The following is a 16,193-nucleotide window of genomic DNA, read 5'->3' on the forward strand; positions in this document are numbered from 1 at the left end:
GGTTGAGGTCATCATGACCTCGTGCGAGTGCAGGGGTCTTCTGCTCGTCGAGTTCCTCGATCGTGGAACGACAATGAACGCTCAGCGCTATGAAGACACTTTGGAAAAGCTGCGACGCACCATGATGTCAAAATGCACTGGGATGTCGACTGACGGATCATCCTGTTGCACGATAACGATACACTGCCATTCGGACGAAGTATGCGCTTTAGCGATTCGGTTGGGAAACACTGCGACATCCTGTGTACAATCTGGATCTTTCACCGCGTGGTTCTGAGGTCATTGGCGACCGGAAGAAAGGCACGCGTGAACATTGGTTTCATTCGGACGAGGAAGCGTAACAGTGGATGTACACTCCTGGAAATTGAAATAAGAACACCGTGAATTCATTGTCCCAGGAACGGGAAACTTTATTGACACATTCCTGGGGTCAGATACATCACATGATCACACTGACAGAACCACAGGCACACAGACACAGGCAACAGAGCATGCACAATGTCGGCACTAGTACAGAGTATATCCACCTTTCGCAGCAATGCAGGCTGCTATTCTCCCATGGAGACGATCGTAGAGATGCTGGATGTAGTCCTGTGGAACGGCTTGCCATGCCATTTCCACCTGGCGCCTCAGTTGGACCAGTGTTCGTGCTGGACGTGCAGACCGCGTGAGACGACGCTTCATCCAGTCCCTAACATGCTCAATGGGGGACAGATCCGGAGATCTTGCTGGCCAGGGTAGTTGACTTACACCTTCTAGAGCACGTTGGGTGGCACGGGATACATGCGGACGTGCATTGTCCTGTTGGAACAGCAAGTTCCCTTGCCGGTCTAGGAATGGTAGAACGATGGGTTCGATGACGGTTTGGATGTACCGTGCACTATTCAGTGTCCCCTCGACGATCACCAGTGGTGTACGGCCAGTGTAGGAGATCGCTCCCCACACCATGATGCCGGGTGTTGGCCCTGTGTGCCTCGGTCGTATGCAGTCCTGATTGTGGCGCTCACCTGCACGGCGCCAAACACGCATACGACCATCATTGGCACCAAGGCAGAAGCGACTCTCATCGCTGAAGACGACACGTCTCCATTCGTCCCTCCATTCACGTCTGTCGCGACACCACTGGAGGCGGGCTGCACGATGTTGGGGCGTGAGCGGAAGACGGCCTAACGGTGTGCGGGACCGTAGCCCAGCTTCATGGAGACGGTTGCGAATGGTCCTCGCCGATACCACAGGAGCAACAGTGTCCCTAATTTGCTGGGAAGTGGCGGTGCGGTCCCCTACGGCACTGCGTAGGATCCTACGGTCTTGGCGTGCATCCGTGCGTCGCTGCGGTCCGGTCCCAGGTCGACGGGCACGTGCACCTTCCGCCGACCACTGGCGACAACATCGATGTACTGTGGAGACCTCACGCCCCACGTGTTGAGCAATTCGGCGGTACGTCCACCCGGCCTCCCGCATGCCCACTATACGCCCTCGCTCAAAGTCCGTCAACTGCACATACGGTTCACGTCCACGCTGTCGCGGCCTGCTACCAGTGTTAAAGACTGCGATGGAGCTCCGTATGCCACGGCAAACTGGCTGACACTGACAGCGGCGGTGCACAAATGCTGCGCAGCTAGCGCCATTCGACGGCCAACACCGCGGTTCCTGGTGTGTCCGCTGTGCCGTGCGCGTGATCATTGCTTGTACAGCCCTCTCGCAGTGTCCGGAGCAAGTATGGTGGGTCTGACACACCGGTGTCAATGTGTTCTTTTTTCCATTTCCAGGAGTGTAGTTAAGAACCCGTCAACAGCCGACCGTGTTCTACGAAACAGGAATTCGTAAGTGTCTCTCTGTGTGATAAGTGTCTTAACGTGTGCGGCGATTACTTTTGAATGGAACCATTCCACGTCCCGTAGTAGCGGGAGGTCAGTTTTCATTTGACTGCGCCTTATACATGAAATTCCCTATGGTATGTACGACAGACTGCAGAGATGGAAATGTATTCATGAGATAATTGAGGACAACGGGTGTAGGGCAACTTGTAAGCGTACTGTCATATCGCTGGCTTAGTTGTATCTTTGCGGGCAGCCGCGTCTGGAGGGAGTCGAGCGCGGGACACGGTACTGTTATGTTGTGTAGTGAGCAGCTCTGCGTGTGAGAGGCCTTTTTAGTATTCGGGTTGAAGTGTTGCTACAAGTGCCGTTACAGTAAGGTGATGAAATATGGAAGCGATTCAGAGGAAAGCCCGTCAAGAAGCAATTTAAAAATGAGCGTGTTTCCTCTCGTTGCGTGTCGCACAGTATCGATCATCCGCGCCGTGTTCGGTCTCCCAGAATTAACTGATGTGAATGAACAAAAAGTAGTTACCATAAGAGAGTGCAGTCAAGTGCCAGTGTGTTGTAGCGAGCGTGAGGACGTGCGTTGGGTCATCGCGTTTCCGCATTATCAACAATCAGCAGCGCCGCGACGGTTACGCGCACGCTGGTCTAAATGATATTTTTTGTAGACTGTTAATCATCCATTAATTGGGATGTTGTTGTTGTGGTCTTCAGTCCTGAGACTGGTTTGATGCAGCTCTCCATGCTACTCTATCCTGTGCAAGACTCTTCGTCTCCCAGTACCTACTGCAACCTACATCCTTCTGAATCCGCTTCGTGTATTCATCTCTTGGTCTCCCTCTTCGATTTTTACCCTGCACGCTGCCCTCCAGTACAAAATTGGTGATCCCTTGATGCCTCAGAACATGTGCTACCAACCGATCCCTTCTTCTAGTCAAGTTGTGCCACAAACTTCTCTTCTCGTGAATCCTATTCAACACCTCATTAGTTATGTGATCTACCTATCTAATCTTCATCATTCTTCTGTAGCACCACATTTAGATAGATTCTATTCTCTTCTTGTCCAAACTATTTATCGTCCATGTTTCACTTCCATACATGGCTGCACTCCATACAAATACTTTGAGAAACGACTTCCTGACACTTAAATCAATACTCGATGTTAACAAATTTCTCTTCTTCAGAAACACTTTCCTTGCCATTGCCAGTCTACATTTTATATCCTCTCTACTTCGACCATCGTCAGTTGTTTTGCTCCCCAAATAGCAAAACTCCTTTACTACTTTAAGTGTCTCATTTCCTAATCTAATTCCCTCAGCATCACCCGACTTAATTCGTTTTGCTTTTGTTGATGTTCATCTTATATCCTCCTTTCAAGACACTGTCCATTCCGTTCAACTTCTCTTCCAAGTCCTTTGCTGTCTCTGACAGAATTACAATGTCATCGGCAAACCTCAAAGTTTTTATTTCTTCTCCATGGATTTTAATACCTACTCCGAATTTTTCTTTTGTTTCCTTTATTGCTTGATCAATATACAGATTGAATAACATCGGGGAGAGACTACAACCCTGTCTCACTCCCTTCCCAACCACTGCTTCCCTTTCATGTCCCTCGACTCTTATAACCGCCATTTGGTTTCTGTACAAATTGTAAACAGCCTTTCGCTCCGCGTATTTTACCCCTGCCACCTTCAGAATTTGAAAGAAAAGAAATTGGGATAACACTTCTGAATTGGAATGTAAACAGTGCAACCTGCGAGTTTCCTTTAATCGTCTCAGAATATAGTTGGTTCATGCCAGACGTCGAACAGTGTTGTGTTTTAAGTTTGTGTGGCTCCCCTTATTCGCTCGCATATTTCGATAGATAATTCCAGGCCAGCCAGCAGCAGTGTGGAGCAGAACAATACGACCGCCGCGGTATTACCAGGTACGTGGTGTGGACAGGGCGCACGGCCACGAAACGAGAAACCAGTTTAAAAGGTAGTACCCCACCGATTCGTACTCCCGGGCGTGTTACAAACTCTGAAGCGAAGGGATTGTTACAGGTGAGGAGTACGTGGCGTCAGAGCAGCGAGTGAACAAAGTAGAAATGACTGGTGACTTGCGTGCCCGCGAGCCGTACGAGAGCGGGCTGCCGGCGCGAGCTGGCTCACCTTCTTGCTGTCCTGCTCGGTGGGCGACCTGGCGGACCCGTCCGAGGAGTTGGCTTGCTGCTGAGGCTGCTCCTGGGCGCCGTCGGGGGCGGCGGGGGCGTCCGCCCTGGCCGGCTGCTGCTGGGGGCGGCGCTGCAGCCCGCGCTTCTTGCCCGCCAGCGGGCAGCCGCCGTCGCGGGGGGCCTCTGCCGCGTTCTCCTCCGCCGACGAGTTGGCGCCCGAGCTGGACTCTCCGCCGCTGTAACAGCGCGAACCGTGCCGGGGCGTTAGTGCGGCACCGCCCAACAGGTCAACGCTAACAATGTCAACGCGTGTACTACCGACAGGGGATTTGGTTTGGTTTTGTTTTGCTTTAGGGCGAGAAAAGACTGGGGCCATACGCGCCCAAGACAGAACTATAGAACACGGAAAGGAGTTAAAAAAGGACTACACGTCAGTACCAACTGGCATAAGAGAAGACAGCTGAAAACAGGGACGTGGAGAACGGCAATACATGGCAAAATCGTTAACAAACAGGCAACCGGAGAGACAGACCATTACAGGGTTAATGGCGGTAGCAAAAGAGGACGAGGCTCAGGAAGGAGCCCTGAGGCACACCGTTTTCCTGGATAAAGGTGTCACACAAGGCAGAAGCCACACGCACCTTCAAAACTGTCTTTTAAAAATTCCTGAACGAAATAGGGCAGGCGGCCACGGAAGCCCCACGTCTAAAGAGTACGGAGGATATCAGCGCCCCAGTAGGTGTCCTAGGCCTTCTCCAAATCGAGAAGCACGGCCGCGGTCTGGGATTTCCGCAGAAAACCATTCATGACGTGTGTGGACATAGTAACGAGATGGTCAACTGCAAAACTCCGCGCTCGAAAGCCACACTGTGCATCCGTTAGTACACTACTGTCCATTAAAATTGCTACACCACGAAGATGACGTGCTACAGACGCGAAATTTAACCGACAGGAAGAAGATGCTGTGATATGCAAATTATTAGCTTTTCAGAGCATTCACACAACGTTGGCGCCGGTGGCGACACCTATAACGTGCCGACATGAGGAAAGTTTTCAACCGATTTCTCATACACAAATAGCAGTTGACCGGCCTTGCCTGGTGAAACGTTGTTGTGATGCCTCGTGTAAGGAGGAGAAATGCGTACCATCACGTTTCCGACTTTAATAAAGGTCAGATTGTAGCTTATCGCGATTGCGGTTTATCGTATCGCGACATTGCTGCTCGCGTTGGTCGAGATCCAATGACTGTTAGCAGGATATGAATCGGTGGGTTCAGGAGGGTAATACGGAACGCCCTGCTGGATCCCAACGGCCTCGTATCACTAGCAGTCGAGATGACAGGCATTTTATCCTAATGGCTGTAACGGATCCTGCAGCCACGTCTCGATCCCTGAGTCAACAGATGGGGCCGTTTGCAAGACAACAACCATCTGCACCAACAGTTCGACGACGTTTGCAGCAGCATGTACTATCAGCTCGGAGACCATGGCTGCGGTTACCCTTGACGCTGCATCACAGACAGGAGCGCCTGCGATGTACTCGACGACGAACCTGGGTGCCCCAATGGCAAAACGTCCTTTTTCGGATGAATCCAGGTTCTGTTTACAGCATCACGATGGTCGTATCCGTTTTTGGCTACATCGCGGTCAACGCACATTGGAAGCGTGTATTCGTCATCGCCATACTGTTATATTCAGCTCGGAGACCATGGCTGCGGTTACCCTTGACGCTGCATCACAGACAGGAGCGCCTGCGATGTACTCGACGACGAACCTGGGTGCCCCAATGGCAAAACGTCCTTTTTCGGATGAATCCAGGTTCTGTTTACAGCATCACGATGGTCGTATCCGTTTTTGGCTACATCGCGGTCAACGCACATTGGAAGCGTGTATTCGTCATCGCCATACTGTTATATCACCTGGCGTGATGGTATGGGGTGCCTTTGGTTACACGTCTCGGTCCCCTCTTGTTCGCATTGACGGCACTTTTAACAGTGGACGTTGCATTTCAGATGTGTTACGACCCGTGGCTCTACCCTTCATTCGATCCCTGCGAAACCCTATATTTCAGCAGGATAATGCACGACCGCATGTTGCAGGTCCTGTACGGGCCTTTATGGGTACAGAAAATGTTCGACTGCTGCCCTGGCCAGCACGTTCTCGAGATCTCTCACCAACTGAAAACGTCTGGTCAATGGTGGTCGAGCAACTGGCTCGTCACAATACGCCAGTCACTACTGCTGATGAACTGTGGTATCGTGTTGAAGCTGCATGGGCGGCTGTACCTGTACACGCCATCCAAGCTCTGTTTGACTCAATGCCCAGGCTTATCAAGGCCGTTATTATGGCCAGAGGTGGTTGTTCTGGGTACTGATGTCTGAGCATCTATGCACCCAAGTTGCGTGAAAATGTAATTGCATGTCAGTTCTAGTATAATATATTCGTCGAATGAATACCCGTTTATCATCTGCATTTCTTGTTGGTGTAGCAATTTTAATGGCCAGTAGTGTAAATGGCGAGACTCGAGCCACCACAGCAGCCGGGCAGAAATCATACGTTCCATCACCTTGCAAACGCAGCTGGTGAGAGAGATGGAGGCGGTAGCTAGAAGGAAGGTTTTTGTCCTTACCGGCCTTAGCTATGGATATGACGGTGGCTTCAAGCGAAAGTCTGGGAAATGTGCCCTCTGCCCACATGCGGTTGTACGTGTTAAGCAGAAAGTGCTTGCCCGCGAGAGAAAGGTGCTGCAACATCTGAATGTGGATGGCGTCTGGCCCTGGGACGGAGGGATCGGGATGAACTGAGAGCATGATCCAGCTCCGTCATAGCAAAGGCGGCTTTGTAGCACTCACGATTCAGAGAAGAGAAGGAATCGCCCGAGCCTCCCCCACTCGTTTCCGATGGAGGAAGGCGGAAGAGCTCGAAACTTCCGCGAAATGGCGGTCCAAGGTATTGGAGATAGCAATAGGGCCCACAATAACATCGTCTGCTACTGTCAGGCCCGTAATTGGCGAATGGATCTTGGTCCCAGACAGGGGGGGGGGGGGTGAGGGGGAGTTACTTTACGCATTTTCTACATTTTTTCAGGCGACCATTAGTAGCATCTTATTTATTTATTTATCGTATGCCAATACATATACAATCATTACAGAACTACTACACATCAACATTTAAGCACAGATCTGCAGCTTAAAATAACAACAGCTATATATGGATATCAAGGTCTTGTATGTATTTTATATCATCACCCGTCGCTTTGACAGGACCCTTGTAGCAACGTACAGGACATGTGCAGACAACACGAGCAACTGTCTGTCGTTCCACATCACAGTTCCAGGATGGCGATGAAGGTTTGCCCCCCACTTGTAGAGTGTGTCTGGACATCGTCCGTGGCCCGTTCGGGTGCGGTCCAGGGTAGTCTAAATTGTCCGACGCTGGTCCAATCCTCTTGTTTCTTCTGGATGTGAGGCAGCTTTAGGCATTGTGAGGAACTGTTTTCTTGCCAAAAACGTTTCAATTCATCGATGGGATTGAATTTAGTTTCCATGAATACTACCTGTGATTAGAGTGGGATGTCTTGATCTTACAAGGGAACCTCCCCATCGCACCCCCCTCAGATTTAGTTATAAGTTGGCACAGTGGATAGGTCTTGAAAAACTGAACACAGATCAATCGAGAAAACAGGAAGAAGTTGTGTGGAACTATGAAAAAATAAGCAAAATATACAAACTGAGTAGTCCATGTGGAATATAAGCAACATAAAGGGCAAGGTGAGCTCAGGAGCGCTGTGGTCGTGTGGCTAGCGTGAGCAGATGCGGAACCAGAGGTCCTTGGTTCAAGTCTTCCCTTGAGTGGAAATTTTAATTTTTTGTTTTCAGTTTATGTGACAAACTCTTATGTTTTCATCACTTTTTTGGGAGTGATTATCACATCCACAAGAAAACCTAAATCGAGAAAGGTAGAAGAATCTTTTTACCCATTCGCCAAGTGTACAAGTTAGGTGGGTCGACAACATATTCCTGTCATGAGACGCACATGCCGTCACCAGTGTCGTATAGAATATATCAGACGTGTTTTCCTGTGGAGGAATCGATTGACCTATGACCTTGCGATCAAATTTTTTCGGTTCCCACTGAAGAGGCACGTCCTTTCGTCGACTAATCGCACGATTTTGCGGTGCGGTCGCAAAACAAAGACACTAAACTTATTACAGTGAACAGAGACGTCAATGAACGAACTGACAGATCATAACTTTACGAAAATAAAGGTAGTAAACTTATTACTCGAGGGAAGACCTGAACCAAGGACCTCTCGTTCCGCAGCTGCTCACGCTAACCACGAGACCACGGCGCACATATGCTTACATTATCCTTGATGTTGCATATCTTGCGCATGGACTACTCAGTTTGTATATTTTGCTTATTTTTTTCGTAGTTCCACACAACTTCTTCCCGCTTTCTCGATTGATCTGTGTTCAGTTTTTCAAGGCCTATCCACTGTGCCAAGTTATAACTAAATCTGAGGGGGGTGTGATGGGGAGGTTCCCTTGTTAGTCTTTCTCGCTCCGCAGGGAATACGTCGTCCATTACCTAGAAGGACGGTGTTATTAGCAATCTTCTGGTATTCATGCAGTAGCGCGCTCTCGCGTTTGATATGAGGAGGTGGAATGTGGCTAGAGATAAGTAGCCAGTATTGACCCACTAACAATGTGCAGGGCCTCTTTAAGCTGTACGTCTGTCTTTTTTTACGTGTGGACTATTAAGCCAGACAGGCGGACACTACTCTGCTGCTGAGTACACCGAACTGAGTGTTGATACCGGAGAGCGTCTGCTGGCGATCCCCAACGGGAGCCTCAGAGTGTATGCCGAATGTTGTTTCTGGTTTTGATCTTCGCCGATGTTCGTGTCAAGTGCTCCTTGAAAGAAAGTGTCGTATCTAACGTCATCCAAAGATATTTTGGATGTATATTATTATGTCCGTGTCATATAGTAGATCACACGTATTCTGTGGATGGTGCTAAAGAATAGTCACTTCAAAAGCAAATATCTAAAGCCGAGAAGCAGAGACAGCCAGATAATCTCAAAGACGTCCTGGCTAAAATGATTATATAACAAGACATGTTAACAGCATCAACGGGGGTTATTTGAAAAGTAAGGTCCGATTTTTTATGTGCACTAATAATAAACCTGTAAAATCGTGGTGTCTGCGTATGTTTCCCTACCTATCATTCAACACACAAATCTCCAAAACTACTTCAGGAATTTTCAAAGGTATTTTCCAGTAACTTCAGTGCAGCTAGGGACACTGTATAGGCGACATTTCATCAAAATCGGACCGCGGAAAACAATGCGAGGGCATTTGGAAAACAGGCTTCAAATGGCTCTGAGCAGTATGGGACTTAACTTCTGAGGTCATCAGTCCCCTAGAACTCAGAACCACTTAAACCGCAGCGGTCGCGCGGTTCCAGACTTCAGCGCCTAGAACCGCTCGGCCACCCCGTGGAAAACAGCTACTGTTTGTTTCTACAGAAACTTTTATTAAAAACAATTAAACGAAGCTGTATTTTACAAAAAATATCATTCCCAAGCTACTTTTCTACGTAGTTACCGTTCAAATTCAGGCACATGACGTACCATATTATCAGCTTTCATGTGCCTTCTGCATACCCAGGCCGCCAAGCTATTGAACCACAGATTAACGGCTTTTTTAAGTTCACCATCAATTCGGTAGCGTTGTGCACTCGAAAAATCTTTCAATTAGGAAAATAAGTGAAAATCAGTTGAGGCTAAGTCCGGACTGTATGGCTCAATCAAGTCCCGTGTCACACTCCCTGCGTGCGGACGTGCATCATCGTGAAGTAGGATGGTTCCAATGGTTAGCATTCTGCGTCGCTTGTTTTTAATTGTGCGACGAAGTCATTGAAGCGTCTTACGATAGTCCGCTGCATTTATCGTCTCACCTCTAGCCATGTACTCGATAAGTAGGACCCCCTTACGATCCCAAGACACCGTAACCAGTATATTTCTGGTGCTCAAAATTAATTCTTCTTTTTTCGGTTTCGTTGGGGACTGCGAAAGATGCCATTCCACTGACTGACGCTTCGTTTCTGGTTCCAAATGTGGTACCCAAGCCTCTCCACCAGTGACAATCTCACTGAAAAATTCATCACCGTGCTTTTGATAGCGAATGAGAAATGTTAATGCAGTTGGCATTCGTTTGTTTTGTGTTCGTCTGGCAAAATTCGTGGAACGCACATGCCACACACACTTCATTACAGCCCAGACCTACAACTAAATCTCGTATGACACAGTTCCTGAAATGACTGGAAAGAATGAGTTTATTCCAGTAACTGTAAAACACCTATCTACTTGGTTTTTTATTTCAATCCTTGGTTTGAGTCCGTCAGTCACCACAGAGGGCCGACCAGAGCGATCTTCGTCCTGAACTTTCTTCCGTCCGCCATTAAACTTGATAGAACACTCCAGAACTGACGCTTCGTACATCGTATCACCGTAAACCTGTGTCGTTTGTCTGTATATTTCGATGGGTCGAACATTTTGCGCTTTTTGAAAAGCGGATGACACTGCGCAGCTGCACTCGGCTCGATCTTCAGTTTTTTCCACACATTATAAAGCGGCGAAGCTGAACATTAAGGAACAGTACTGAATCGCTGTTGGCTCCAAACTGAAGTCGGTGAGAACCAAGGTCAGTGATCGGTCGGCCGTGTTGTGAGGGGACGCGGTCTCCTGTCAAAGCATTGTCTAGAAAATGGTGGTCAGGTCCTGCAGAAACTGCCATCACTTCTGTCTCTGTGCTGTTTATTTTTGGAACACAACCTACGACCAGCTTGGAGACAGAAATGATGACACTTCTGCAGGACCTGACCACCATTTCACAGGACAATGCTCAAGCACGCACGGTGCAAGCTGTTACTGATTTGTTTGACTGATGGGTGTGGTAAGCACTCCACTGATTGAAGCCCTAGTGAATTTAACTCTATTTCCAAACTGAAGGAATCACTTCACGGCATTCGATTGAGAACTGCTATAAATTCGTCGGGCAATAGACCGCGCCGCTCGAACTGTCAACACAACTGGCACTGCTAAGAGTATCCGACGACTTCCACATTGCTGGCAACGGGTTATATACAATGCTGGTGACTACTTTGAAGGTCAGTAAATCTTTGAAACACGTGTCTTATTTTGCACGAGCTGTAAATAAGTAATTGTCACTATTAAAGTTCCAGCCCTCGTACTCCTGTGTGTACCTAGAGTCGTCACTTAAAGGCGTTTCTTGAAACTTTCTAAAAGATTTTCTCGAGATAGTTTGCGTTGTATCTTCAAGAGTCGTCCGTTTCAGTTACTTCAGTGACTCTGCGACACTCTCCCACGGATCAAACAAACATGTGAACATTCGTGCTGCCCTTTGGATGTACATTCAGTATGTCCTGTCAGTCATATTGTAACAACAACGACGCTGTACTATTGTATATATAAGTAAATTTTTTTCCACCTGATTTTTCGATAAATTAGTGTAATTGATGTTCTGATGTCATTTCTTTTTTGTTTCATACCATTATGTTAAGGAAACTGTAAACAATTTTCAATGTGAATATTAATGTTTATGTCAAATGTCAAGCAATATTGTAATATAATTGAAATGTAACAAATGTTGAAACTATTGTAAGATGTTTAAAATTGTAACTATGTGTCTGGTCCACACGTAGGCAATGTGTTAGAATATGTAGAATGTAAAACCTCGGGTGAATACCCTGTCTGAAAGGGAGCGGTAAAAGGTGGATGGCAGGCGAGCGCGGGAAAATGCACGCGGGCGCTGCACGGCACAACGGGCTCAGCAGTAGTAGTCGGAGTTGGGCATTGGTCTGAGCAACACGTTCTGGATCGAGGAGGCTCTCCTGGAAGACGTAGTTTCATTGAGCCTCGGGTATGCCGTTCCAACGCCCATACAGCATGGCAAAATTACATAGGCACTAAATGGAAAAGTATTGCGACGCTAAGAAGAAGCAAAGTGCCGGTACGTCAAGAGCCATAGCTGTGATTGTACGTGTGCTGTGCGCCTCGCCATCTCGCCGCCCGCCAACCGCCGCATCGACACGAACAGGTTGAAACATTTAGTACTGTATTCGTGTGGACCAGTGTTACTTTTGTTCCATACTGTTCAATAACAACTTAATAACCACTTAAATTTTACCAGAACTTTCCTATCATTTAATTATCCTCACAACTAACCTAGACAGGGTCCTTTCCAAATGTTGTGCAATCCGAGTGTCCCGAGATGAAAAATTAAAGTTTGTGTTAATAATAATTACCTGCAGACCTAACTATGTTAGAATGGTGTTTAAAGAACTATTTTGTTAATGAACCAGTAAATGAATAACGAAGGTCTGACAAAGTTGGAAGATAACTTTAATATTGATTTAGTAATGAAGTTTAATTATTTCGAGACAGATAAAAAGGTATTTAAATAAGCAGGAAATAAGATAAAAAGAGTAGTAACTCATATACTGGAAACCTTGAGCGCATAATGAATTCAATAATCAATTTTTTTTAATACAGTGATCATAACAGTTTCAGGGCCCACCCCCCTTTTAATTCATTTGAATTCTGAAGTGTTTTAAACTGATTTGACCAGCAAAGTTAAAGTCAATATAAAACCAAAATTTATTAGTGTTTTACCTTTATCAAAATTGACATTGTGTGTGTGATTCGAAAGTGCTATTTCTAGGGTAACCTATGCCCGATTTTAATCAGATCAATAGACAGTACGAAGTTTTGTAGTATACATTATAGTGTAGTGTTATGTATTTATGGTTTTTCCATATTAGTACAGAACGTGAAACTATCAGTTCAGTAGATTTTCTGGTTCTAAAATTCTACTATATTATGCAGTGTTACTACTTGTTGCTTTGCACGAATATCTGCCAACTAGTACAAATGGCTCTGAGCACTATGGGACTTAACATCTATGGTCATCAGTCCCCTAGAACTTAGAACTACTTAAACCTAACTAACCTAAGGACAGCACACAACACCCAGCCATCACGAGGCAGAGAAAATCCCTGACCCCGCCGGGAATCGAACCCGGGAACCCGGGCGTGGGAAGCGAGAACGCTACCGCACGACCACGAGATGCGAGCCCAACTAGTACAGGGAAGAAACTCAGTTAATGCCTAATTAGGCTGGCGACCGTATTATTAACAACTGATAGCATCTTCTGTGTTGCTTTTTGTCCGTCCTGACGTGTAATTGCATTTCGGACTTATTTGACGTATCATTGTTATTAAAGAGTCTGATTTGCCACCATTCAGGTACACGCGGTCAATATATATACAAAAATCCTGTCTCTTAAGGTGAACCCCACTCACTTACTATAGTACAGGTTTTAATGAGTATCGTGTGCCCCACGCGCACGTTACAATATTAGGTACAGATCTCTCACACTTGAGCAATATCCTAGAATGGGTCGCACGGGTGATTTATAGTCTATAGCAATTCCTCGGTATTGTCGGATTACACCAAAGTCAACCACTTGCTTTACCGACGACAGAGCGTATGTGATCCCTACGAAGTTTCTATGAGTTGGCTGATTCCAACAGTGACTGATGTTATAGTCATAGGATACTAGTTCGTTTTTATGTGCGAGACTTGAGAATGTCTCCGGAACCGTACAGTTTCGTCTGATGACAGTGAACGTGCCCGGGCGGCTGCTGTGTGTTACCTGGGACTGGGGGAGCTGGTGGAGGTGCTGGTGGTGGTGGAGGAGGCGTTGTGCATGTCCCAGTGGCGGCCCGGCTGCCGCAGCCCGGGCACCGAGCGCAGCGTCCGCGTGGACGGCGGGACGGGCGCCGCGGCGCGAGGCGCCTTCTTGGGGGCGGCCGCCGCCGAGCGCCGCGACGCCGCAGGCGCCGCCGACGTGGGCGCCGACTTGCCTCCGCCGCCGCCGCCTCCGCTACGGGCGCCGTCGCTGCCGGGGGACGGCAGGGCGCACACCCCCAGCAGCGCGCTGCGGCTCTCGTTCTCGTACAGGCAGTGCACCTGCGGACACACGGCTCCGTCACTCAGGGCTGGACGCGTCGTTCCCAAAGCCGCCCACGTGTCGCGGCCCTGTTTCGACGTGGCAGATGCGTCAGCTGCGAGGGTTGTTCGGAAATGGAAACCACAGTGAAAACCAAAACGAGACTCAGAGATTATATGGCCGTGGTCCATGGAATTATTCTATTCCTAATGTTTCGTCCAATACTACGTTGGACATCTTCAGAGGTATGGCTGGTCCTGCGCAGTCCTGCCGTCAGGACTGCGCAGGACCAGCCATACCTCTGAAGATGTCCAACGTAGTATTGGACGAAACGTCAGGAATATAAGAATTCCATGGACCTGCCGGCAGGACTGCGCAGGATCAGCCATACCTCTGAAGATGTCCAACGTAGTATTGGACGAAACGTCAGGAACAGATGAGTTCCATGGACCTGCCGGCAGGACTCCGCAGGACCAGCCATACCTCTGAAGATGTCCTACGTACTATCGGACGAAACGTCAGGAATAGAAGAATTCCATGGACCTGCCGGCAGGACTCCGCAGGACCAGCCATACCTCTGAAGATGTCCAACGTAGTATTGGACGAAACGTCAGCAATAGAAGAATTCCATGGACCTGCCGGCAGGACTCCGCAGGACCAGCCATTCCTCTGAAGATGTCCAACGTAGTATTGGACGAAACGTCAGGAATAGAAGAATTCCATGGACCTGCCGGCAGGACTGCGCAGGATCAGCCATACCTCTGAAGATGTCCAACGTAGTATTGGACGAAACGTCAGGAACAGATGAGTTCCATGGACCTGCCGGCAGGACTCCGCAGGACCAGCCATACCTCTGAAGATGTCCTACGTACTATCGGACGAAACGTCAGGAATAGAAGAATTCCATGGACCTGCCGGCAGGACTCCGCAGGACCAGCCATACCTCTGAAGATGTCCAACGTAGTATTGGACGAAACGTCAGCAATAGAAGAATTCCATGGACCTGCCGGCAGGACTCCGCAGGACCAGCCATTCCTCTGAAGATGTCCAACGTAGTATTGGACGAAACGTCAGGAATAGAAGAATTCCATGGACCTGCCGGCAGGACTCCGCAGGACCAGCCATACCTCTGAAGATGTCCAACGTAGTATTGGACGAAACGTCAGGAATAGAAGAATTCCATGGACCTGCCGGCAGGACTCCGCAGGACCAGCCATACCTCTGAAGATGTCCAACGTAGTATTGGACGAAACGTCAGGAATAGAGGAATTCCATGGGCCTGCCGGCAGGACTCCGCAGGACCAGCGATACCTCTGAAGATGTCCAACGTAGTATTGGACAAAACGTCAGGAATAGAAGAATTACATGGACCACGGCCATATAACCCGGAAGAATTATCAACAACAGTACCATCCGGTCGTGAAAGCCTTCATTGTATGAGACTCAGAGGGCCATAGACACGGGTTCCCAGGTAGATGCCGTGGTTCTTGACTTCCGCAAGGCGTTCGATACAGATCCCCACAGTTGTTTAATGAACAAAGTAAGAGCATATGGACTATCAGACCAATTGTGTGATTGGATTGAAGAGTTCCTAGATAACAGAACGCAGCATGTCATTCTCAATGCAGAGAAGTCTTCGGAAGTAAGGGTGATTTCAGGTGTGCCGCAGGGGAGTGTCGTAGGACCGTTGCTATTCACAATATACGTAAATGACCTTGTGGATGACATCGGAAATTCACTGAGGCTTTTTGCAGATGATGCTGTGGTGTATCGAGAGGTTGTAGCAATGGAAAATTGTACTGAAATGCAGGAGGATCTGCAGCGAATTGACGCATGGTGCAGGGAATGGCAATTGAATCTCAATGTAGACAAGTGTAATGTGCTGCGAATACATAGAAAGATAGATCCCTTATCATTTAGCTACAATATACCAGGTCAGCAACTGGAAGCAGTTAATTCCACAAATTATCTGGGACTACGCATTAGGAGTGATTTAAAATGGAATGATCATATAAAGTTGATCGTCGGTAAAGCAGATGCTAGACTGAGATTCATTGGAAGAGTCCCAAGGAAATGCAATCCGAAAACAAAGGAAGTAGGTTACAGTACACTTGTTCGCCCACTGCTTGAATACTGCTCAGCAGTGTGGGATCCGTACCAGATAGGGTCGATAGAAGAGAT

At 48.0% G+C, this 16,193-nt stretch overlaps 1 protein-coding gene across 1 annotated transcript in view; it reads right to left on the reverse strand.

Moving 5' to 3' along the window:
* LOC126424614 (nascent polypeptide-associated complex subunit alpha, muscle-specific form-like) overlaps nt 1–16,193 on the reverse strand; it is a 163,328-nt gene that overhangs the window by 88,135 nt on the left and 59,000 nt on the right. Inside the window, exons 5-7 of the mRNA XM_050087352.1 lie at nt 13,955–14,032; nt 13,716–13,858; nt 4,088–4,214 (exon numbers count right to left, since the gene is read on the reverse strand). Of these exons, the coding sequence (XP_049943309.1) occupies nt 4,088–4,214; nt 13,716–13,858; nt 13,955–14,032 (348 nt within the window). The remainder of the gene's footprint in view (nt 1–4,087; nt 4,215–13,715; nt 13,859–13,954; nt 14,033–16,193) is intronic.

Source organism: Schistocerca serialis, chromosome 10 (genome assembly GCF_023864345.2).
Source record: "Schistocerca serialis cubense isolate TAMUIC-IGC-003099 chromosome 10, iqSchSeri2.2, whole genome shotgun sequence".
In the NCBI taxonomy this organism is placed as follows: Eukaryota; Metazoa; Arthropoda; class Insecta; order Orthoptera; family Acrididae; genus Schistocerca; species Schistocerca serialis.